Source organism: Myotis brandtii, unplaced genomic scaffold (assembly GCF_000412655.1).
Source record: "Myotis brandtii unplaced genomic scaffold, ASM41265v1 scaffold41, whole genome shotgun sequence".
Lineage (NCBI taxonomy): Eukaryota > Metazoa > Chordata > Mammalia > Chiroptera > Vespertilionidae > Myotis > Myotis brandtii.
Window position 1 is genome coordinate 1,121,683 of NW_005365763.1, and position 26,081 is coordinate 1,147,763.

The following is a 26,081-nucleotide window of genomic DNA, read 5'->3' on the forward strand; positions in this document are numbered from 1 at the left end:
TTAGGCCCAATCCCCCGGGGAGCGGGCCTAAGCCAGCAGGTGGTCATTCCCTGAGGGGTCCCAGACTGCGAGAGGGCACAGGCCCAGCTGGAGGAACCCCCTCCCCCCCGAGTGCACAAACTTTTGTGCACCGGGCCTCTAGTACTCTAATATAATAGGCTTTGACAGCTACTGAAAGAGATATTCAGAAAAGGGCATCGCTTAGGGAAATAACTTCCAATGTGTAACCATAAAATATTACAAATATAAGGAGATAAGACCAAAACATGTTTTGTTAGTCTTTTAGCCTCTCATGGGGTACAGAATGATGGGAAGGTTGATGGGAGACTTTGGATGGGGTGCAAGATGATGCTGCGGGGGGACTAGGAGTTAGGTTGCAGCAGTGGGATGAGAGGATAATGGATGGATCCCAGTTCATTGTAAGATTGTAAGATGCCTGGATATAACCATTTAGCTAATGGGAGGGGGGTGTGTATTAAGAAATGATGTTAATAAATCAGGAGTGTGACCTCATTTGAAACCGTCCTATTGAGAATGGATTGGAAAAAGGAGAAAGCTGTGACAAAAAAAGCAACAAAAAAACCCCACAAAAAACAAAAAAACAAACAAACAGCTAGGAAGCTCTTGCAAGAGTCCAGAAAAGATTTAAAAAAAATACTCACCTGAGGATGTTTTTATTGATTTTTGAGAGAGAGAAAAAAAAACAGAGAGAGAGAGATATAAGAGTTATGTTGCCTCCCATATGCACCCCGACTAGAAATCGAACCCCCAACATAGGTTTGGTATACAGGACATACTTTAAGCAACTGAGCCACCCAGCCAGGGCCAGGAAAGAGATGTTTTAACTTCATCAACACTTCCACCAACCTTCAGGCTCATAAGAATAATCAAGACATGCTTCTTGAAAGCTCCTTAATCTCCAACATCTTTCTTATCCTATTCCACTCTTAAAATCATCTTAATGAACTTCAAACTTCACTGGCTTTTCTTTGTTGTTCATACTACCTCAGGTCTTCACAAACTCCTTGAGTCTTCTCTCCAATGAAGCCAACCTTTATTTCATCCTCACTCCCTACATCTCACTCAGTCCTAGGAACACTATTGGCCTAACTTGATTCAGTCACAAGTTTACTGAGGATTGTAAGTGTATGGCTTTCTATGCCATTCAGTTGTGTGGGGGATGTAAAGAGAGAGGCCCTCAAAATGTTTACCATCTGGTAGCAGAGATCCAATGTTACTAAGTAACAGGGATGAGGGGCAAACAAGCGCCCAGGCAACTCAGAGGATGGCAGGTGAGGCAGCCAATGCTGCTTCCATTTTATAACTATTTCATTTGATGACAAAACAAAAACCAAAAAAAAAAAAAACCTGACTTTTATTCTGTTACACATTTTTCTACTATTCTGATTTTTTTTACAGGGTAACTTTTCATGCTAATTTTTATATGTGGACTCTTTTGATTAAGTAGAGTACCTTAATTTATAGCTCTTCAGGGTCCACATATTGGGAGCAGGTGGATGTTTGTGGTTTCAGAGAACTGTCCTGAAGTCACTGTCATTATTAATCTGGCTATACATGCAATTCTTATGAAAGAATTCAGTACTTCTTCCTTTCACATCATCAATGACAAGGTAAACAGACCTCAAAGGCCTTACAGTTTCAAGCACTGTTCTGTGACTGTTCTGTGCACAGAGGAGAGAAGAACAGCCATGGGTCTCCCATTGGCCCTTTCTTCTGGTTGCCACCACTTCTATGTAAATAGGGGAAAGCATGGTTGTTTATATTGAACTTGTCATATAAGGAATGCCTGAAAGTATCATATAGAAAGGGGACTTTAACAACTCTTTCTCAGGAGAAGTCTAACATCAGAAAGTGACAATTTGAAGACAAAAACTTTACTAGAGGGAAAAGGGGATGGGGGAAGGTAGAAGAGGGTATAGGGGGAATAAATGGTGATAGAAGGAGACTTGTCTTGGGGTGGTGAACACACAATACAATATACAGATGATGTATTATAGAATTGTATACCTGAAACCCATATAATTTTATTAACCAGTGTCACCCCAATAAATTCAATAAAAAGTAAAGAATAAAAATAAAAAACTTTACAAAGTCAGGACTTTTTAGTAAAGGAAGACTATGAAATGAGTTTTCAGCACTTCAGAGAGTAGACCACTTGAAAAGCTTAAAATGATCAGGTCTTGTTTCCTTTAGAATCAGACCTAGTCAGGAAGTTAACATGCTAGCTTTGCTAACAGATGTCATATTAGCATTAATTGTAATGGCCCATTTTACTTATTAGGTCTCTCTTGTCTATTTGCGTTCCAGGCACCTGGTATAAATTCTTCAAAAAAAATCAATTAAAATCTCATTAAAAGATAAAACCTAAAACTATGCCAATAAATGCTAAATACACTTTGAATACATTCATTTTGCATCACTTTTAGGAAATAAAATAGTGTGAATGTTGCAAAGCCTTATTGAGGATGGTATCAATCTCAGCAGGACAATCTGGAAAATATGATTAAATGAATAAAATGTGCTCAGACTTGCCAAATTTCCAGGTCTGGTTTCCATCAGTACTATATTTAAGGGATTTTCTAAGTTTTATATGAAGCTCTGTTTCTACCTGCACAAAAGGAATATATCTCTAAGATAAATATGTATTGAAAAATACATAAAATGTCATGATAGACAAGCTGAAATGTCACTTTCAAAAAATTTATCCTTTTATCCATAGCACATTTGTCTCATCAGAAAACATGGAATTTACTCTGTGAACATTTTTTATAGGAATAAAAGGAGTTACATTTTAAGCATGAAACTTAACAACTTGTGTGAACAGACCTAAAATAGTGGACGCACCAAGAATTTTTTAGGAGTTTCAACTCCATGGATTATAATACTGCCTTTCTGATAGTCTCTACAGAAGTATATCAATACAGGCTCAACTTCCATCCTTTCTGTCAAGTGTGAAGCAAGGTAAATAGTAAAAACTGTCTAAGGAAAGGCATATTTTCTTTAACCAAAAAGAAATAAACAAGTTATATTCACAATTAAATGAGTGTTTAGTAAAGAATAAGAATGTACACATGTGTGTATACAGGGGTGGTGGAGAGATACATATTTAAAATAATACCTGAAATACCTGTTTCCAAAAACACATAATAATTATCATTGGGTGGTGACGTTTTTCTCATTGTGCTTTCCTGTATTCCCCATGGTTTTTGCATTAAAGATGTAGTATTTTGCATTTAGTAAAATAGTGCTCTCTAAGAACATATGAGTGGGTATTAGCACAACAAAGATGGCAGTTGACTGAATCTATTCAATTGGTCTCAGAAGAAAAGAAATCAAAATATCCAAATCAAATGGCTGACATTATTTAGTCTAAGGTGGCTCTGCAACATTCATGATGTCCTGCCATCCAGTTCAGTATCTTTACGCAAATACTTAAGAAAGAGGCATGAAAGTGAGGAAGTGGGTTATACTGTTTTAACAATAAGCATTCATAATGTTATTTGTATTTCTGCTTGCAGAGAGTAATAGTGGATGATCTCTTTGGAAATGTTATAAATGGAACACTGTCAAATTTATAAGCAACATTTTAGACAGCAAATATGTTGGTTGGATTTTAGTAGTTTTAAACACTGTGAGCAGCTTAGCCTTATCTCCCAGTGCCACTGCCTTCCTGGAGTAATTGATGCTGGAGTCCCTCCACATAAACCAGGCCACTGTTATTGCACACAGCAACCCGACTGCTGGCACAGACAGGAAGCTGCACTGAACCCGGATCAATAGACAAGTCAACAGGAAGCTGCTTAATCTAATTTGGCCTATCTCATCTCGGGAACACAGTTTGCAATTTTGCTGTTGTGTCCCCGTGGCAGGAAATAGTTTGGGAAGTTTAATCTTAAGAAGTTTGAGTGGTATGCTTATCCTTCAAACTTTTGAATGTTTATTCAGCAGAAGAGCTGTTTAAATGTTTTATAAATGGCAGTAATGTAAACAAGGCCTGTTTAACTTCCCTCATATGTGAAAACTACAATGGTGATTTCCTTGACTATGGTCATAGAGATTAACACTACAGCCACTTACACTTTAGAAGAAATTGTTTTGATACACATGTTCTGAGCACTGTTATCTTTAAATGGGGGATAGTCACCCCCATGCAATGGCATCCTTCTGAAAAAAAAATAAAGAAAAGAAAAGAAACTATTCATTTCAAATATATTTGATTCTTGTTTAACTATATTTTGAACAAATGGCTTCTTTATTTGTGACACCTTAAATGAGTACCCATCAAGACATCATTCTTCTTCCTCAGACCAGTGTGGGTGATACGAATTGGTGGGCTGGAGGAAAGGTAACTATTTTTAGCACGGAAGATTAGAGACTAAAACCCATGAATTCTGGTGCTGCCTGAGACATCACCTTCAGGCGGGGTAAGTTGCCTCACTGCCAGCCTGTCCCTGAGCCCTTGCTTACTTCTCTCCAGGAAGGCAGAACCAGATACTGTCCTTACTTGGAAGATAGGACCTAATACCACCCACAGTACTGATGCTAGTTGTCCTTTAATTATGAAAAAGGAAGGGCATAGATCCTTCTCCATTTGTAAAAGTCTCCATACATTTGTAAGCCTTTGGAAAGAACAATTCATTATCATTCATTCTTAAAAGGACATTTAACAGAGGTGTAACAAGTGATTTGATCCCACCTTATGGGTGGAGAGGGCAGAGGAGGCAGATGAAGGCAGAGGGCCTGGAGGACATGGAGGGAGGAAGGCATGGAGGAGTAGGATGCAGAAGGACACAGAGGAAGGGGAGGGGCAAAAATGGATTTGTTCTGTAATCAGTGGCACGAGAATGACAGAACATAAGGGTATTTTAAGATCACGTCTGCTTTTGGAAATTAAATTAGATCTCCTCTACTTAACTGAAACTAGCCCAGCATTTTCTAAGGCAAGAGAGCGAGAAAAATGTGCCAAATATAGGCAAAAAAGGAAGCTCACAGAAGAACCAAAGCATCCAAGAAATTTCCAACCAAAAGACCTAAGAGCCCAGCTGGAAGAACTGGAGTCAGTGCTGGTGCCCAGTGGCAAGAGCACCAAGAAACGACTGTTAGGGACCTACTTTGACTCAACAGCACTGCACTAAGGGCCTGCAGTGTGCGAGCGGAAGACAGAAAACAGAGGGGACCTGTGAACAATCTATTTCCCAAATCATAGTCCTCAGATGCCTCATTCGGAGCTTACGCTAACACACAAGGGTATGCCTTCCCTGAACACATCCTAGCCCACTGGTGATAGAATGACTGTTAAATCATGGACACTAATACTAAAGAGTTTTGCCTGAATTTCAATATTTTAAGATGGATATTTATCAAAATTTCACATGTTTAACATCACTTTTATTAATCTTAAAAGAATATGGTAGCAAGCTAGGATTACCAATGACAAATTTTCTTACAGGAAGAACTCAGAATAACAACAAAAACCCCTTATATTAGAGATATCAATAGAAAAAATATAAAAAAGAAATGGTCATTTTCAATGGAGACCATCACAACATGAGGTGATTCTTTATCCACTCAGGAATACAAGCATGACAAAGTTGATGAAGTATGTTGAAAACGACAGAAAAGACAGAAACTAATATCACTCTGTGTGTGTGGCACTGTACACACCTGACAGGGAAGTTCTGTTCTTATTCCTAACAGACAAGGAAACAGTGTCAGAGTTCGGACAGTTTGCTCAAGGCCATGTGACTGGTGAGTGGCAGAGCCTTGACTGATCCTGAAGCCTTTCTCACAATCCCTCGGGTTTTCCTCGCACAGCTGCCCAGGCTGCACAGTGCATACATGGGCCATGACTACGTGGGCACCACTGCAACAATGTCAAACTGTAATTGTGATGACAATTTTATGGCAAGTGACAATAAGTGTCCCATGTTACTAAAATGCCACAGAGAGAGAAAACAATGAGACTGGAGAAAGGGGTGCCTTTTCTAACTGGCGAAAAAGTGCTATATTGGCTACTGCCGGTTCTGACTACAGGTGCATCCCATTCAGAAGGTGAAAGAACAGAACTGGTCCAGGGAACCCAGGGTGAAGCTGTGGCTGCCACCCCATTTTCAGTCCAGCTCAGGTTGTCAGAGTGTGCACTCCCGAGTCCACCCACTAACACTAAGTAAGCAGTTCAGATCACTGCGGGAGGAAACTGTGGGCATGGGCCAACAGTACTCTGGTATTCACAGGCCAGGAGAAGGAGGAAGAGCCCATTTTCAATGTTCACCTTAAAAATCAAAATCCATTGATGCCTTAGGAATTATGAGTTCCCCTCCTCAATTGGGTCTGCCAATTTAAATCATTAAAATAAAAATGAGATCAAGTAACCTTCCTTCTGGATTTCTAGATAACCATCGCCTCTCTTGCTTTTCAAGATTATTCCCTCCCAGCTGCGGGAAGGGCCCAGCAGGAGGAAGTGTTGCTCAATACTTCCTGAGAAATTGAGCAACAAATACAGCAGGTCCTCGAATAACACCACTCAGATCAACACTGATGAGATGCCCTAGGAACTTCACTCTTATTTCTATCAATTAGCTTGCAGTAAAACTGGCTTCCTTATATGTATGTTGTTTTGCTTTGAGTCACAGAACCCATTGACAACATTAAGCAAGGACTTACTACACTGACAAACCCCAATACCAGAAATAAAATAAAAATTCTAGAAAAAACTGGTTCCATTTATTATGGTACATATTCTTAATTAAAGACAAGGAAAATTCCCAAAGAAATGTTCCATTACCACTTTCACCTTAGCTGGAATATGTACCCCCCCCGGCCCCCACTCACCTGCCAATCATGAAACAAAGCCTTTATGCACCTGGTGATTTTCTATGCAATGGTGTAGTATAATGCTCAACAGGGATTGTTTTAATAGGGTTGGTAATGAAATCTGGGTGATAAACCTCTCTGTTAATTTAGCCATCCTTCTGAGATGTTAAAATTCCACTTTGCAAGTGTTTTAAAGTTCCTCACCAAGCATGTCCCCAGTATGCCCCCTAGTTTTGACATTAGGTTTTAAATATCACCTGTAAGTCTTGTCCCCACCAAAAATCACCTCTATGTTCTCCTTGCCTCTATGCCAGCATAAGTTTTTTCTGATTTGCTCTGAACTAAAACATTATTAAATTAATAATTTGACACCATAATAATCCATAAATTTTGAAAACAAGCCTCTACAACATTTAAACCTTAAGATCTTTCCCATCAAAGGCAGAGCAACCTCAAAGAGGCAGAATGGAAGCCAGTGCTGCCGACCTCTATGTGAAGGGACACATCAGGCCCCACAAGCAGACTTAAAGAAATCACTTGCAAATTAAAAGAAACATTTGTATGATTCACTGCAGTAGCTTGCTTTTGGGGATGATACAAGGTTAAAACTGAACAGTAAACCTTTTAAGGTTATTGAAACTAAATTATTAACACTGCATTTCACCTTCCTGTGTCCTCTGTGTGGCATTCTCCCTGATTACTCACTGCAACTCCACTCCTACAAGTTGTAAATCAAATGAAAAATCTTTAAAGCACAAAACAGCTGATTAAAATGTTAAACCACAGGGGAACTACAGAGATGATGGGGAGTGACACACTGCTTTTTAAAAAATATGAGGTTTCTGATAGCTTTTGAAAAAATATGTTGAAAGAATTGTGCACTTTCATTTCCAGAAGTAAGCAAAAGGGACAGTCCCACTTTTGAAATCCATTTGCAACCTTCAAAATAATGAGTACTTTCCTCTACTTGAATGGCACCTTGCACCTCCTAGTGTGCATTTTACCCATACAGTTTTATGCTCAAAATGAACTACTTCAGAGAGGACTGATGACTCTTGACAGAAATGGAGTTTCCTTTAGCCCTCTGATCAGGGAATGATTGACAAAGCTCTGGAATCAGAACCTGGGGGCCTGTAATGTGGCTGAGGAACGCCAAAATCCACCCTACCTATTTGGGGCCTCAATCTCATCAGCTATAAAATGGGCTGAAGATAGCTTCTTCTTAGGTCACAGCTGTGAATATTCTTTGCCCCTCCCAGCACATATTCAATAAAATATTCATTATGTAACTGTTTTATACATTTGATAAAATTATAGTTATTTGGTTCACAAAACAGTTTGAATTAGTTAAATGTATTCTGATGGATAAAGCAAAGCCAACTGCACCTCTTGCTGCATTAGTTCTGGGTTACCAGGGAGACGAAAGAGGGTGGGAGCAGGATGTAAAGTGGTGAGACTGAAGGGGCTCCCCAAAGTCGTGTGGTCTCCAGTATCTTCCCTTCCTGCAATGCTGTGCAAAGTATCTCCCATAAGCAAGGCCAGCTTCACAGATGCGACCTGGGCAGTCAGTCACATAGGCACCCATGTACAGAGGCCTCTGCTGTCGCCATCTTGAAGTCTAATTTATCTAGGAGTCAATGACGTCTGACAGGACAATGGAGGTGGTGTGAGGAGAGGAGGTCCTGGCACTGTCCCTGCGCACCCTGCTCCTAGTCCTCCATTAGCATTTTCCAGCCTTGATGCCCATAGCACAGGGTTCAGGAGGGCCCACTTCATGTGCGGGTGCAGCGGAGCTGCTGACAGCCCCAGAGACCACTCTTTCCATTCTAACCAGAACTAGCTTTGAAAGCAGAAAGAAGGCAATGGCGTTCCAAGAAATAGGAATGACCAAGGAGCCCACATTTCAGGTGTGGGTTTCTACATTGCAAAATCTGTGTATTGCATTGTATGCCCACCACCCAGCCAAATCATCTGTCACCATACTCTTTTTTATTCATGTCAATTATCATAAATAGTCCAACACAATGTAAAGGATGGAATAGAAGCAAAGGGAAAGATAGGACTACACCAAGTTCCTTCTCTTTTGAGTCCTTACTCATTGGAAAGACAAAAGTAGAGAATGTTGGTAGAAACTGCAACTATCAAGAGATGAAATAAAAACAGTAGAGCTAATTCTGTACAGTTTTCACTACTCTACTGACAATGCAACACATACGGATATATGAGCTGCTACGAATTATGAATGAGCTAAATACTCTTATATTTGAATTTCAAACTGGCATTGATCACAACAATGTGAATGTACTTAGCACTACTGAGCTTAAAAATGGTTAAGATGGGAAATTTTATGTAGTTTTTACCACAATAAAAGACTGGCATTGCACAATCTAAAGATGAACAGTAAAATTCACGTTAATAATTTAAAGTTTCAATGTTTATTTACTTAAAACAACATTAAAAGGAAATGAAAAACATCATGACAGATGAGAAAAGAGGACACAGAAGAAGAAAAACAAGCTTTTCATTTTTGTACCTTTAATGGCACTTTTCTTGCATTTTGCGCAAGAGCCAGCATCTTCACTTTGTACTGGGCCTTGTGAACTATGTGGCTGGCACTGACCATGTGCAAGTCTCTGTCCTTGGTGTGACCTAAGAAAACCTGAGGCTTGTCCAAGGAGGACTAGGAGCTGGCCTTCTCGCAGAAAGCAGCATGAATAACAGGGATCCTAGGGACCAATGACATGAAGCTCCAAATGGGAAGACACTTTAAAGATTTAGGAACCCTCCATATACCCTACTGCTTTTGCAATAAATGTGCTAACAGAAGCAACAGTCACAGCAGCAGCTTCCTGGCATCACCAGCCTGACAACACACAGAGAGGCAGAGATCCATCTGGAGGTGGTGAAGGGAGACAATGGGCTTCTCGGCCCACATTTCAGCTCGACCGCACCAGCAAGGTCTTTACTACCTTCCACCTTCAAAGGGGGCTTTTCTGCTCTAGCAGCCCCTCAGTCTCCTGTTCTAAAGCCTCAGCTGCACTGCTCCTTCTGGACCCCACGTCACAGCGGGATAAATGCCAGAAAGGAAAACAAGAACCCCAAGCCTCTCAGACATTTGTTGGTGCTGTCATTTAGGATGTGCTTTGTCTACTCCCATCCTCTCCAGGCCTGGGGGCCTCGCTCTCACTGATACCTTCTGCTATCTGGCTGCCTCTTTGCGGGTTGACCATGTGCCTGCATTAGGCCTTTCCATAAATCACCTCATTTGGAACTCATGACCATCTTCTGTGGTGTACACCATGTTTTAGATGAGAAGCAGGTTCTGAGAGGTCAGTAGTACATGTGGCCTTGCAGATGAAGCAAGGGCAGAGTGGGGAATGCACCTGCATCTGCAGACCACACGTGCCTGTCCTGTCACAACACTCCTGGGCACGAGGAAACAACCAGGCACACCGCAATACGGGACAGCATAGGAGACAACTGGCCTGCACTCTGCACAATGGCACCGTCAAGAAAGATATGCAAAGGGGATGAGGGGAGAGAGAGAATGTTCCAGATGAGAAGAAGCTAAAAAAGACATTGCAACCAAATGCAGTACATAAAACTCATTTGGATCGTGGATCAAAAACAAACTATACCAACAGGGAAATTGACTATGGATTATATATTAGATACCACTGAATCAATTTTAACTTATTAGGACTGAGTATTTTTTAAAATTAAATTGATTGGGGTGACATTGGTTAATAGGATCATATAGGTTTCAGGTGTGGGTTTCTACATTGCAAAATCTGTGTATTGCATTGTATGCCCACCACCCAGCCAAATCATCTGTCACCATATATTAGGAAGGGCTGAGTATTTAAAAATGGACTAAGAGACAAAGACAAACTTCAAGAGACAGCTTACCTCTTTGAGGAGGGAAGGTGAGTGGAATGGGAGATAAATTTGACCACATCTGTAATATGTGATTTCTTTAATAAGAAATCTAAAGCATAAAAAACAAACAAACAAAAAACCCCACAAAGCAAGGACACTATTTAAGGCACAGAATGCTATGAAGAGATCATATAGACTTAACATAAAATTCATGTCAGCACAAAAATAGTTTAAAACTTTAGTAATGACAGCCATTTATTAAGAACTTATGTGTGAGGCTTAGATCTACACACCTTCTATATATTCCTTAGTTAACCTTTATAATCTCTTTATGAGATTGCCTTTATGCCCATAGCACAGACAATGTGTGTGAACACCATTTTTACCAAACAGGAAACTGGGGCTCAGAGAGGCCATGTAATATGTCAGGGACACACAGCCCAAGATTCCAACCCAGGTCTTTATAATTCCAAGTCCCAGCCTAATTATTATTCTAAACTCTATGCTTTAAACTGGATGAGCGGTAAGGAAATAAAAGTGGATAGTAAGTGCTTGTTGTTAAACCTTGAGAATATATTTGATCCCTACAGTTTGATATGGTGCAACTCCTGCACAGGTCAGCCTCAGGAGGAACAAGTCTCATTCTGAGAGCCTATGCCAAATCCTGATCATTACTGCCCTTATATTCCTGTCTCAAAACAATGAACCTTAAGAGATTGACTTAAAAGCTTTCCATAAGACATAGTTAAGAAGATCAATATCCAAATAGATCACTCATTGAATCCTGCTTAAGTTGACAATATGGAAAGATTATTTCTCAGTCAGATTTGGGAAAATCTCATAAGATTTTACAGAGGCACATAGGGGAATTGGGGCAATGTTTCTCTTTTGTTAATGCTCTAAACTTACTGAACCATGCCCTGCCTTGGGGGAAGGGCCAGATCTCACTCAAGTAAGTGTTTATGCAGGGCATGGGGCAAAGAGCTTAATACATACTAAATCCTCAATAAATATGTATGGAAAAAATAAGCTGAACTTTCTCTCATCTGATTATAAAGAAATACTATAAACAAATCTTTGTTGGTACGAGTTTAAAATAAATCCCAAGGTACTGGTTGTTGTCTCACCTTGTGGACTAAGACAATGGTGTCTCAAAGCCACAGCAGGAAGTGTGATGCGATGGGGAGAAAGAAAAGGGCATGTCTTTGTGATCAGCAGGGACAAAGAAAGCCCTGAGCAGAACAGAGCACAGAAAGACTGCAAGTAAGTCATAGAGAGAGAACTGTGTGTATGTCTGCTGTCATCCGAGGGCTTCCAGGTTTCCTTAGCTGTGCTATTTCATTAGGACTGTGGCAGCTATCCATCACCATGTTCAAGTCCCATCAAATCACTGTCTCTTTTCATATGTCTCTCTCAGAAAGCTACCAAGCAGCTCTGTAGAAATCTGGGTACTGTCAGCTAGAATGATTAATTCCTTTTCCTGAATAAGCTGGTTCCCTAGACTATTGTCATTGTTGCTGTTGTTTCTAATGCTAGCCTGTTTTACATTTTGAAAGAGAGAGAGAGAGAGAGAGAGAGAGAGAGAGAGAGAGAGAGAGGGATTTTCAAGGATCATAGAGGTTGAAATTTACCAAAATTAAACCAGAAATATTTTGGGTCCAAATATGTTTCAAACACTGAAAATACAGAGATGAAGAAGTTCATATTCTGACAAGAAAGACAGACATAAACATATCATGACAATACAGGGTCTTACATTCAACAGTAGTATAAAGGGATAGGAAAGGACTAAGTTCTATCAGAATGGAGAAGAGAGGACATGGAAAACATCATGGAGAACTTAAATATCCAAGATGGGTTATGAAGGATGAATGGAATGTTGCCAGGCAGACTCTTGTCTATCTTTTATGTAATTATTGGTTAGGATATCCACATTCAAACAAAATGACTTCAGTTCCTTACACACACACACACACACACACACATACACAATGAATCAAAGACCTAAACAAAGAGCTAAAAATAAAACTTCCAGAAGAAAACATGAGAAAATATACATGGCCTTGGGTTAGGGAAAGAATTCTTAGATATGACACCAAAATCATGATCAAGAAAAGAAAAATTGATCAATTGGAATAATTAAAATTAAGAACTTTTGCACTTCAAAACACATCATTAAGAAAATTGACAAGCTGGATTGTGAGAAATATTGGTGTATCATATATCTGTTAAAGCAGTGGTCGGCAAACTGTGGCTCGCGAGCCACATGCGGCTCTTTGGCTCCTTGAGCGTGGCTCTTCCACAAAATACCACGTGTGGGCGCACACGTACAGTGCGATTGAAACTTCGTGGCCCATGCGCAGAAGTCGGTATTTTGTGGAAGAGTCACACTCAAGGGGCCAAAGAGCCACATGTGGCTCGCGAGCCGCAGTTTTCAGACCACTGTATTAAAGTATTTATATCCAGAATGTGCAAAGGACTTTTATAACTCCCTAATAACAAGATAACCAATCTTATCAAACTATAGGCAAAATGTATGAATAGTTTACCAAAAAGATATGCAGATGGCTAAGTACATGAAAATTTGTTCAACATCATTAGTCATTAGGGAAATACAAATTAAAATAATAAGATATTACTTTACACCCAAAAGGATGGCTATAATAAAAAAGACCATAACAAGTTTTGGTGAGGATGTGAATAAAATAGAAAAAACTCTCATATATTGCTGGTAAAAACATAAAATTGTACAGCCACTCTGAAAAACTGTGGAAATTTCTTGAAACATTAAATATGACCCAGCAATCCCACTCCTGGATATCTGCCCAAAAGAAATGAAACATGTCCACACAAAATCTTGTATGTAAAAGTTCTTAGCATTATTCATAATAGCTCCACACTGTAAAAATCTAAATATCCATCTACTGGTGACTGAACAAACAAAATAGAGTGTATCTACACAGTGGAATACTATAAAGGAATAAAAATAAACTATTAATATATGTTATAACATGGATGAACCTAAAAACATTAAGTTAAGTTAAAGAAACCAAATGCAAAATATCATGTATTATAGTTCAAGTTATATGAAATGTCCAGAAAAGGCAAACATATAAAGACAGAAAGCAGATAAGCAGTTGCCTGAGGTTGGGGCTGAGCACAGAGAATAACTGCCAATAGGCATAAGGGATCTTTTGAGGAAGATGAAAATTGTCTAAAACTGGATTGTAGTTGTACAATGCTATAAATTCACTAAAAATAATTCAATTATACATTTAAAACAAGTGAATTTTATGGCATATAAATTATATCTCAATAAAACTGTTAAAATTATTGGTTAGGATAAAAATAGGAGGGAAAGATAAGAATTTTTAGGCAGCATGGTAGCTGAATGAGTCTAGTGCATGATAAAATTTTTGAAACAAATGCATAAAAAATGAACATCATGCCCCCAACATATGCTGATAAATATCTTCAATTGTGCAGAACTCTTTTCACATGTACTTTTGTGCTTGAAGAGTAACTGAGAGTTATTTGGAATTCTCTCCCCTTTCTGCTTTTCATTTCTATAGTCACCTTATCTTGCCTGTGACTGCTTTCTTGCTCTTTATATCTAAACTAGAGGCCCGGTGTACGAATTCCTGGTCCAACTCCTGGTCGAGGGGACAATTTGCATATTAGCCTTTTATTAAAGAGGACTAGAGGCCCAGTGCACAAAATTCATGCACTGGGGGGGGGGAGGTGTTCCTCAGCCCAGCCTGTACCCTCTCCAATCTTGAAACCCTTGGGGGATGTCTGACTGCCCGTTTAGGCCCGATCCCCTGTGGGACATCCCTCTCACAATCCGGGACTGCTGGCTCCCAACCACTCACCTGCCTGCCTGCCTGATTGCCCCTAACCACTTCTGCCTGCCAGCCTGATCACCCCCTAACCACTCCCCTGCCAGCCACCAGCTTGTGGCGGCCATCTTGTGACCACATGGGGGTGGCCATCTTGTGTGGGGGCGTGACAGTCAATTTGCATATTACCTCTTTATTAAAGAGGATTACTCAAGTCCCCTGGTCCCTGTTTCTTATGAAACAGATGAGATGAAGTGTTTCCTGACAATTCTCCTCAGCCTCAAAACCTCCAGCAACCAGTTCTTCTGTATCATTTGGTCTAAAGCTGCATCCCCCCAAACAGCTACTCCATTTCACTAACACACCTGGCAAGTGGGCTCTCAAGCTCAGCTTCTCGGCATCAGCCACAGGACTCTCCCTTCCTAGTTTCCAGAGCACCTATGTCTATTTCTCCAAATGTGGCTTAACACTCCTCTTTCAGAACATATCTCACAACTATTAAGCCGAAAATGCCTCTTTAATTTTGCTCTTATTCATATGTCCCATTGTCATTATTTTCTAGTTGGTGTGTGTGTGTGTGTGTGTCTACAACCAGATTAAAAACTAAAGATCATAAACAATGCCCTGCACATAATGCATTTTTGTTATTTGGAAATAAATGAACAAATGACCAAAGGAATGAATAAATGAACTGCTGATGCAACAAGAAACATTTCTTTCTTTTTAAATGATTAATCCAATTTGTCTGTTTAAATACTTTTAGTTACATAAGAAAAGTCTTCAGTGCAAACTATTCATCCACTAGTCCTTTCTTATGTGGCTCTAATGTTAACTATTTACATTTGGGTAGTATGAAAACAACATAGCTTTAGTTCATATTTATGCCTTTGGTCAGCTATGAGGTGCGATAGAAAACTCATATACATTAATGTCAAATATGAATAACTTTTCCTTGCTCAGCTCAGGGTAGGCCCTGAGCTGATGAAACAATTTGGTCTTTTGGCTCTATTTAATACATTGCACAACCACAAATCAAAGACTGCAACCAGTAAAGAAATACATACAATAGAACATAAACAAACCCAAACACAGAAACCAGGAAAGCCTCAAGCTGTCAATTTCCAGACCGAAGAAAAATACAGCAGGCACTGCCCAGCCCAGACCATAGCCCCAGCTGGCCTTGAAGTGCTACACAGCCATCCATTCTTGCCCACTCCTTCCACCCCATGCTGCTATCTGAAGACAGGTTTCCTTCTAAATTCATGTTGGTAAAGCTAAGCATTCTGTCACATTTATCACATTCTGTTTACATTTATCAAAAAGCAATAGTAAAACAACATTTCAATATAGCCAATATCTAGATGTTGGTTTAGGGAAGAAACAGACTGGAAGTTTTCCATGCCTAGCAAATCCCTCTAAACACTTAGAGAACTGGAATGGCTCTATCAATTCCAAGTGATGCATCTTTCAGTCAACTTAATACTGGGGATGTCTTGCTCCATTTTGGCCTTTTACAATGCAACCCAGTCACCTGGAACACAAGAACTCTTTCTCTATTCTCCTAAAAATGACAAGGTCAGAAAGGAAAGTGTACAAGCAAAAACTTAAAAGAAAATCCGACAAGGCTTGTCCAATTAGATTAGATATCCACATATACACAAACGAACAACATTTCTTGAAATGAAATTATAAACTCCATGCTGACGGGGAAGTATACACTGAGTGGCCAGATTATTATGACCAGCCAGATTATTATGACCACCTCATCAGTACTTCGTTGGGCCACCTTTTGCCTTCAATACTGCGGCGATTCTTCTTGACATTGACTCCACAAGATGTTGAAAGGTGATGCGAGGAATCTGACACCATGCCTGATGAATAGCACTGTCCAGTTCTGTGAGATTTGATGGTTGTGGAACCAGCTGCCTGATGGCTCTTTTAACTTTGTCCCACAAATGCTCAATTGGATTGAGATCTGGTGATTATGGGGGCCACCTAAGCAAGGTAAAGTCTCCCTCATGTTCTTGAAACCACTTCTGCACAATATGAGCACAGTGGCATGGTGCATTGTCTTGTTGGAAGAAGCCATCTCCATTGGGATACGCCATCAACATGATAGGATGAACTTGATCAGCAATGATACTTAGGTATGTTGTGCTATTCAGATGTTTATAATGATCTGGCCCTCTAGCAACTTCGGCACGAAATTATAGCTAATTTGCCTACAAACATCAGGTGGTCAAAATAATCTGGCCACTCAGTGTATATATTATATGAGTTTTTTTTCCCTTTTGATACATATTTTAGTGTTATAAAACAAAAGAACTACATTCATGTACTATTTGCTGTGAAGAATCAACTTTTGGTGGCTGAACTTTATTATTTCCAGAAGTCACACTAGCTAGAAATATATTAGTTACCTCTGAAGGTCATAAAATTTCAATCAGTTTTAGAATGTCAGGGCTGTCTGCAGCATATTCCGAAACCCCACATTCATAGTGGCAGCTGTGGCTTAAAGAGGCATCTTCAGGTCCATCACTGTCTTACACAAGTTTCACAGGGCAGAGATGCACAGAAAACATGTCTGAGGCAAATGCGTTTCCTGGAAAGTCTCCACCACTCTCCTCTAAACAGTCGCCCATTGTCCTCTGACAAGGACAGACTTTGCTTTAAATCTTCATCTTTTTTCTGAGGCTCTCTTGCTTATTAATGCCCTGACCCAGGCATTTGTGCTTGAATGACAGCTAATGTGATCTGCTCCAACAATGCAGACTATTGGCAAGGAACATGAGCACGCTCGCTGATGTCATTGAACTCATTAGGGATAGATTTGACATTTTGGTCCAACAGAACATACTTATTAAACACAACCTTAGTGAATAGCAGTGTGGCCTGGTGATGAGTAAAGTAAAACAATGCACGTTTTGTCCTGCTATAAAAATAGCACTTTGATTAAGAAATAGGATTTCTGCTCTCATCCCTCTAATTACGGTAGCAAAGCAAACTGAAAGATAACTTATGCAAGAAGAGGCAATAGTCTAGACCTCTCAGTGCTATGTCAGGCATTCCATGGAAATCTAATAAAGGTTCAAATATTAATCAATCATTTAGAACAATCCCTTTTCCAATGCTGGCTCCCAGAGCAGAGGCAGATGCTATTGTCACTGAGACAATGTTACTAGGAAAAAAGTCTTATATGTAGACAATAGCAACAACTAAGGCAGTGATGGCGAACCTATGACACGCGTGTCAGAGGTGACACGCGAACTCATTTTTTTTGGTTGATTTTTCTTTGTTAAATGGCATTTAAATATATAAAATAAATATCAAAAATATAAGTCTTTGTTTTACTATGGTTGCAAATATCAAAAAATTTCTATATGTGACACGGCACCAGAGTTAAGTTAGGGTTTTTCAAAATGCTGACACACCGAGCTCAAAAGGTTTGCCATCACTGACCTAAGGTATGTTTTTAGTCCAGATGGGATATTTGGGAACTGAATAAAGTTGACAAAATATTGATTTCCAAAGACTCCAATCAACTGCAGTTTTATCACCCTCTCTATTCAGTTGAGATGGCTTGACCTGGATATGACAGATAGGAAGGAAAGGCTGGAAAGATTACAGTAGCACTGATCTCTGGCATCCAGAGAAGACCTACAGAATTCCAAAAACATGCAAATGCTGCAGTGTGACTTCACTTTGGCACTTAGAAAAGGCAAGCCTTCAATTAGACTTAAAAGATATCAAGCCCCAACAAATATGTTCTGAGATTTTTCAAACAAGAAGACTTTTAGACTTGTAGATGGAGTTGTCCTCCTTTATTGAGCAGTATGACTGAAGAAAGTTGGTCATAAAAATAATTAAGTACAGTAAACCCTCAATTTTGCAGACCTTAAGTCAACAAACTTCAGGTTTAACGGACATAATTTCCAGTCCATATGTCATATTTGAAAATTAATACTCTGTTAATTTTTAAATGCTTTTAACCAAGATTTGCTTATAATTAAATCAGCAGGTTATTTTTTGTTATTAATTCACTGTTATTTTTAACAAATTTTAGCAAATAGTTCATATGTTGGAAAAAACACTGTAATTTTGCCAACATAAATAAACATTATATATCGACAACTATAGTCTACATATTGAAATCCAAGAGTTACCCCTTTTAAACAATGTTTGGTGAATTATTAGCATGTGTTCACACTGAACTGCACACAGTACTTGGTTCTAAGGTCTATGGGTGACTTTCTGCAGCAGTTTTATTTATTTTTATTTTTTGATGTCTGTCTTTTTTATCTTTATTGTTGAAAGTATTACATTACCTAAGTCCCCCTTCTTCCCCCATTGACCTCTTCCAGCCTGCTCCCACTCCCCACCCCCCTCACCACCCCATTGTCTGTGTCCATGGGTTATGCATATGCATACAAGTTCATTGGTTGATCTCTTCTCACCCACCCTCCCCTGCCTTCCCTCTGAGGTGTGACTTTCTGCAGCAGTTTTAAGGCATGCAGGCCAAGATTCTGACATGCGCTGAGCCACGCCCCAGAGGTGCACATTTGTTTCCTCATGGTGACTGGTGAATACACGCATTTACTAGACCTATTCAGTATAAATTAAAAATTACAGTAATACATATAGAAAACTTTTCTGTAATTAAACTTTTCATACATATACTTAATTTTAATTATGCAAATGTGTCTACATAAGTAAAAACAGGTAAGCTAGCTAATTTGTTGATTTTTAAACATATGCATTTGGAAAACCTACTTTATTACATACTGTAGTTTCAGCTTTAACGAATACCCCCTCGCCCGAAATAGTCTGTTATATGGAGGTTTTTCTGTAATGGATGCTGTGCAGTGTAAATAACCACTTGGTCCCCGGATTATAATGTAGAGGCAGCGACCTGGAAGAGTAGATGGGATCTCTGACTGATAGCAGGTATAGAATTCATGCTAGGGACACTATCAGAATGCAACACATCAGGGTCAAATATGAATAACATTTTTTTCCCAGCTCTGGCTGGGACCTAAGCTGAAGATACAATTTGGCTTTTACATTCCCTAGGACTCTTGTGGCAGGATGGAGTGCCCCTGACTTCTGTAAACTCTTCCACCTTCCACCTCATCAGGAATGTAGCCAAATTTCGTGTTGCTAAATGTAGTCACATCCTGTCATCTTATTCCTCTTTCTGAGCACAATTAGAAACTGTGAGAATAGACAAGTCATCTTTTCTGTCGAACAGTTTAGACAGCCGCTATTTTGGCCTGCGTGACTTGCAGCTCCCCTGGGGGCCACCATCTTGAAACAGCAAAGGCCAACCCCACCCTTTGAATTAGCCAATCACAAAAGACTGTGCGCCTGAGCTCCAATCAAGAGTGAGGCACAGGTCATGTGCATCAGAATTAAAAAGCCCAGCAGACCGCCTGCTTGGTGTGCACACCCTTCTACATAGAAGTAAAGATATTTGCCTTGCTGCCTGGCTCCTGAGTATGCTTTGTGTTCTACCAGGACCCCTGAATTTGGGGGCTCGCCTTATTTCTTACAGAAACACTGACCACTGCACCCCTCCTGTCGTGGTTTCCACAGTCCCACACTTTCTTGACTTCCCTCCTATCATCTTTCTATCCTGTGTTAGTTCCCTTTGCTCCCTCCCACTCCTGCACTGACCTCTCAACACAGGCGATTCACAGCACTCAGAAATAGCCCTTCTCTTCATCTTCTCCCTAGATGCTATCAGCATTTCCATAGTTTTCAGTACCATCTGCAAGTTGATGATTCTCACACTTGTATCTCGGCCTATACATCCTGACATCCATACTCACATATCAAATGATTCACTTGATATCTCACACTTCCCATGTTCTAAACTCACCACTAAATTTCTCCCATACCTGCTCCTCATGGTTTCTCCACTTCAATAAGCAGTACCACCATACATTCAGTTGTTAAAGTCAATCTTGATTTCCTACTCAATTACACCAATCGTCATAGCAGGTCCTCTTGATTCTATCTCCAAAATCTCTTTCAAATCTATTAATTTTCCATCCCACCACTTAGTCCCAGCCTGCCTTGTTTCATCTCTAGACCAAGTGCAACAGTTTTCCTGTGCCTGCTACTGTCCACAGAGCTGGTATTTATCTATCATCTTTGGGCTCCAAAGCCACCCTTTCATACTCTGCTCTGTGTTGTTGGAGCTGCTTCCTACACTTATTATCTCTAGATACTTCTGTCCTACCTTTTCTCTCTCGTAACACCTTGGTAACCAAGCCCCTATACTAAGTCCCACCTGTCAAAATACCTAGTGTAGTTTCTGTTCTCCTGGCTGATATATCCACCTTATAATCTATTTCCCACCCAGCAGTCACTGGGATATTTTAAAATTATAAACCAGACTGTGCTTATAATCTACAGAACACTATAATGGCTCCTCCATGACACCCTGAATAAAACTCATCTTGTAAGCTTTGCCCAGGTAGGTTCAATGTACACATTTCTCTCCGATTTCATCCCATACAAACTGGTTTCTTCTAATTTCTGGAACATGCTGAATTTTCCCTTGCCTGTCACTTAGTTCACGCAGCTCCTCTGCCTAAAATGCTCTCCCCCACCCCTCCCCTCTGACTTCTACACATCCTTCAGGGGCCAGTCCAAATAGAACTTTCTTTAAAAAATCTTCTTCCTATTAAAGTATTTCTGTATATTGTTTACATTCTTATCATAACTTGCAATTAAATGTTTATTCTTTTTTTAAATGTTCATTAAACCCCAACCCCAGGATACAAGAGGCAGGGACTTTGTTGAACTTACTACCGTGTGCCCAGTAAAATGACCTCTGCATATATTTGTTCAATAAAAAAAGGGCATGAATGAATAAATAAATGAATGACTACCATTCCTATGTTTCTGTAAATGAATGACTTCCAAACACCACAAATAATCTAAAAGTTAGAAATATTTCTCTTTATTTTTTATAAAGAAAGATTTTGCAAGGTCAATTAATAACATACTTACACTCCAGGGAGGAAACCACTTAAAAATACTAGTCCCTGGTGGATTCTTTAGAAATATTGCTTTATTTACCAACTGAAATGCTGTTTTTCTTATCTACTTACCAAAGCAATTTCTCCAAGGAACTCCATGAATTGGAAAGTCATTAAATTACTATTAATTTCTTTTAAGATTCTATAATTCAGGCCAATAATTTAGTTAGGTCTTGCTCCTACTTAAAGTGAATATATTAACTTTTGCTGTATTTCCTGCATTCATTTTTTAAAGTAAGATTATTATGTTATAGAACTATAAACACGCCTTCAATTCCATAGGTTGGAATGTCACAAGTTCTCCTGAAAATATAAAATGCGTTGTTTGGTGAGAGAGGGAAGGAGCATAGAGAGCTCTGCAGTGTCAGCCCACCGCTCTTGCTGGGCACAGATGAGCTGGTTCAGAACTGGCTCAGGGACCGGAAAGGTTCTAGGCATCCTTCTAGAGCAGCCGTGGGCAAACTACGGCCCGCGGGCCGGATCCGGCCCGTTTGAAATGAATAAAACTAAAAAAAAAAAAAAGACCGTACCCTTTTATGTAATGATGTTTACTTTGAATTTATATTAGTTCACACAAACACTCCATCCATGCTTTTGTTCCGGCCCTCCGGTCCAGTTTAAGAACCCATTGTGGCCCTCGAGTCAAAAAGTTTGCCCACCCCTGTTCTAGAGTCTACACTTTGACTTTCTGTAAACCCTCACTCAAATTTTTCACCTTTGTCATGTTTTCTCCTACTTACAGATATTGTTCTGATGGATAAGGCATTATTTACAACTGTTCACTATTCACTACGTCTAATTCATCTACAGTGTTTATGCCACATTTACTACCACTGCCATTTACTAGATTCTGATGACTGACAAAAAGGAACGTGTGTGTGTGTGTGTGTGTGTGTGTGTGTGTGAATGTGACTGGCATAAAGTCAGGTTTTGCCAAGTTCTGACTAATGATATTCACTTGAGGTTTTGTTGGTCTAAGTATCAATTAGTGATGCCTATTTACACAATTGAGGGTTACAATAATTGCATCTGTTTGTGCATGTCTTTGATATTTTACATAGTATTAAATGATTTTTATTTGTTCTAAGAAAATGTCTTACAATATTTACTGCAATGCATTTTCCAGCTGAAATTCTTCCAAACACAATATTTTCTTCCAAAAGTATGCAACCAGATAAGAACATTCATATATTTTTTATGGTGTCTGTATCATGGAGACAGAAGATATCAAGAAAATCCTGCACAACTAAAGGGTGCCAGTATGACAATGTCATCTGTTCCATAATTGGTGAATACTCAACATGAGAGTCAGAGTTAGAAAAACTTTGAAGACTGTGTCCAATCCAACCATCTACAAAAAGTGCAGGGCTGGTGTCAGGGTCTGTGATGGCTAGCATATAAATAAGCCATGGTTTATGTTCTAGATCAGGGGTCCTCAAACTTTTTAAACAGGGGGCCAGTTCACTGTCCCTCAGACCGTTGGAGGGCCAGACTATAGTTTTGAAAAAAATTATGAACAAATTCCTATGCACACTGCACATATCTTATTTTGAAGTAAAAAAACAAAATGGGAACAAATACAATATTTGTATTTGCATGTGGCCCACGGGCCATAGTTTGAGGACCCCTGTTCTAGATAAATGAAGAGCGAGCACTTTCTGGAAGGTTAATGATTAGATTCCACATCTAGACAGCCTGTGGTCCAGTGACAGAATGTCAATCAAAGAAAAGTATCTAGTAATAGATACTACACTGAGTGGCCAGATTATTATGACCACCCCATCAGTACTTCGTTGGGCCACCTTTTGCCTTCAATATTGCAGCGATTCTTCTTGACATTGACTCCACAAGATGTTGAAAGGTGATGCGAGGAATCTGACACCATGCCTGATGAATAGCACTGTCCAGTTCTGTGAGATTTGATGGTTGTGGAACCAGCTGCCTGATGGCTCTTTTAACTTCATCCCACAAATGCTCAATTGGATTGAGATCTGGTGATTGTGGGGGCCACCTAAGCAAGGTAAAGTCTCCCTCATGTTCTTGAAACCACTCCTGCACAATACGAGCACCGTGGCATGGCGCATTGTCTTGTTGGAAGAAGCCATCTCCATTGGGATACGCCACCAACATGATAGGATGAACTTGATCAGCAACGATACTTAGGTATGTTGTGCTATTCAGACGTTGTTCCACATGAATTAAAGGGCCCAAATCATGCCAGGAAAACATGCCCCAAACCATAACACTGCCCCCACCAGCTTGAAGGGTTGTACTCATGCATGTGGGGTGCATGCTTTCATGCTGTTTCCACCAAATTCTCACTCTGCCATCTGCATGATGCAACTGGAAATATGATTCATTGGACCACATGACTTTTTTCCAGGCCTTTGGCTTCCATATCCCATACAATGCAGTGCACGGCTAATTTGCCTACAAACGTCAGGTGGTCATAATAATCTGGCCACTCAGTGTATATTTATTTTTCCACTCAGACATTGCAAGTTACTTTTACTCCCCACCCTCACCCCACTTCAGTTTCCAGGGCTGCCTGATCAGTACAGTTGTATTGCCATTTTTACTAGAGTTTTCGCATAATTATAATAAAGCACAAATAATTTACTTAACTATGTCAAATATAAGACTAAAAATAATGGCATTTTCCTACAATGAGTATCTATACTAATAATAGTCTAGGTCAGTGGTCGGCAAACTGCGGCTTGCGAGCCACATGCGGCTCTTTGGCCCCTTGAGTGTGGCCACGGAGTTTCAATCACACTGTACGTGCACACCGGCACGTGGTATTTTGTGGAAGAGCCACACTTAAGGGGCCGCAGTTTGCCAACACTGGTCTAGGTCAGTGGTTCTCAACCTTCCTAAAGCTGCGACCCTTTAATACAGTTCCTCATGTTGTGGTGACCCCCAATTTCATTGTTACAGATTGAACATAATTAATGCATAGTGAATAATCACAAAATCAATATGTAATTATATATGTGTTTTCTGATGGTCTTAGGAGACCCCTGTGAAAGGGTCGTTCGACCCCCAAAGGGGTCGTGACCCACAGGTTGAGAACCGCTGGTCTAGGTGGTCATCACGCCCTCACGCATCACGCCCTAACGTCATCACAAGATGGCCGTCACAAGATGGCCATCAAAGATGGCCATGTGCACAGTGGAGGTGGGGCCCGGCAGAGGAGGCGGGTTGCAGCAGGGGAGGGCAGTTGTGGGTGATCAGACTGGCAGAGAAGGGCAGTTGGGAACGATCAGGCTGGCAGGGGAGTGGTTAGGTGTCAATCAGGACGGCAGGGGAGTGGTTAGGGGGCAATCAGGCTGTCAGGCAGAAGTGGTTAGGGGCAATCAGGCAGGCAGGCAGGCAGGTGAGCGGTTAGGAGCCAGCGGTCCCAGATTGTGAGAGGGATGCAGGCTGGGCTGAGGAACAGCCCCTTTCTGTGCAAGAATTTCATCCACCGGGCCTCTAGTATGATAAATAATGAAAAGCTTTAATTATGGAAAATATAATTTCACCTCTAGTAAAGTAGGTGCCTTTGTTGCTGTTTTCCTGGTTAGTGTTATATAGAAGTTGTCTTGCAGCACTTGTTCACAAGATATGGCTCTATCCCATGCTGATGCTCTAACTGCCAATGTTCCTGGATGACAAAATCTTTGAACCAAGGTTAAATTTTCAAAAGTTTTAGAGGGATTTAAGAAGGAATAGTGTGAGATAAAGGCCTTCACCATTCTCTTAGCACCAATCAAGTCTATTCTCCAATAAGGCTGAATGACTCCAATTGTGCCAATAGGTCACTGGCACCTATCTGTGGCTCCTTTCATCACGTAGGCAGGGGGTGGGCTGAGAAGTATGATTCTCAAAGAATTTGGAAACTTTAAGAATAATTTACCTCTTAAAATATTATTGCCAATATTTATAACAGTTGCTGTTAGAAATAACATAGATATAGATGTTTTATGAAAAGAATTTTTAAATCCCTACCAAGAACAGAGAAGCTGTAATTGACAGATGCTGAGGTCAAGCCATATCGCCTTTTACTAGTACAGCTAATACAAAACTATTACAGCACCAGGAGCCCTGTGCTGGTTGTCAGAAGGAGCATGTGTCTTTAAACTCTTAACCACAGATTAGAGGCTTACTTCCTGAAGGTTTTTAGTTTCTTTTAAACAGATGGTCCAAAGTGAGGATGAAGGAAGCTGTTTTGATCCATTGTGTAGGTACAGAATGTTATCTTTGTTTTGTTGAAAGCATTACACTGCCTAGAGTTAAATAATTGGTGAAAATTCTCAGCTTTACTTTGAAGCTGGAGCACCACACGGAGAAAAAGTGTTTGATAATCTTTCTTAGTATATTTGCATAAATGTTTACTCTCCTGTAAATATGACCACAAATACAACCATTCTTAGTGCTTATATAGCTATTTAAAGGCTAGACATACTTTTATGTACATTGTTTGTATATGTGTATATATATA

General features: G+C 40.0%; 1 protein-coding gene across 4 annotated transcripts in view; it reads right to left on the reverse strand.

Annotated features, from left to right (window-relative positions):
* Positions 1 to 26,081, reverse strand: part of PARD3 (par-3 family cell polarity regulator) — a 744,562-nt gene that overhangs the window by 124,676 nt on the left and 593,805 nt on the right. For 3 of the 4 annotated variants that reach the window (XM_014545438.1, XM_014545437.1, XM_014545439.1), the window contains one exon: positions 4,099 to 4,185. The exons of the other annotated variant lie outside the window; for it this stretch is intronic. In XM_014545438.1, the coding sequence (XP_014400924.1) occupies positions 4,099 to 4,185 (87 nt within the window). The remainder of the gene's footprint in view (positions 1 to 4,098; positions 4,186 to 26,081) is intronic. 4 annotated transcript variants of the gene reach the window in all.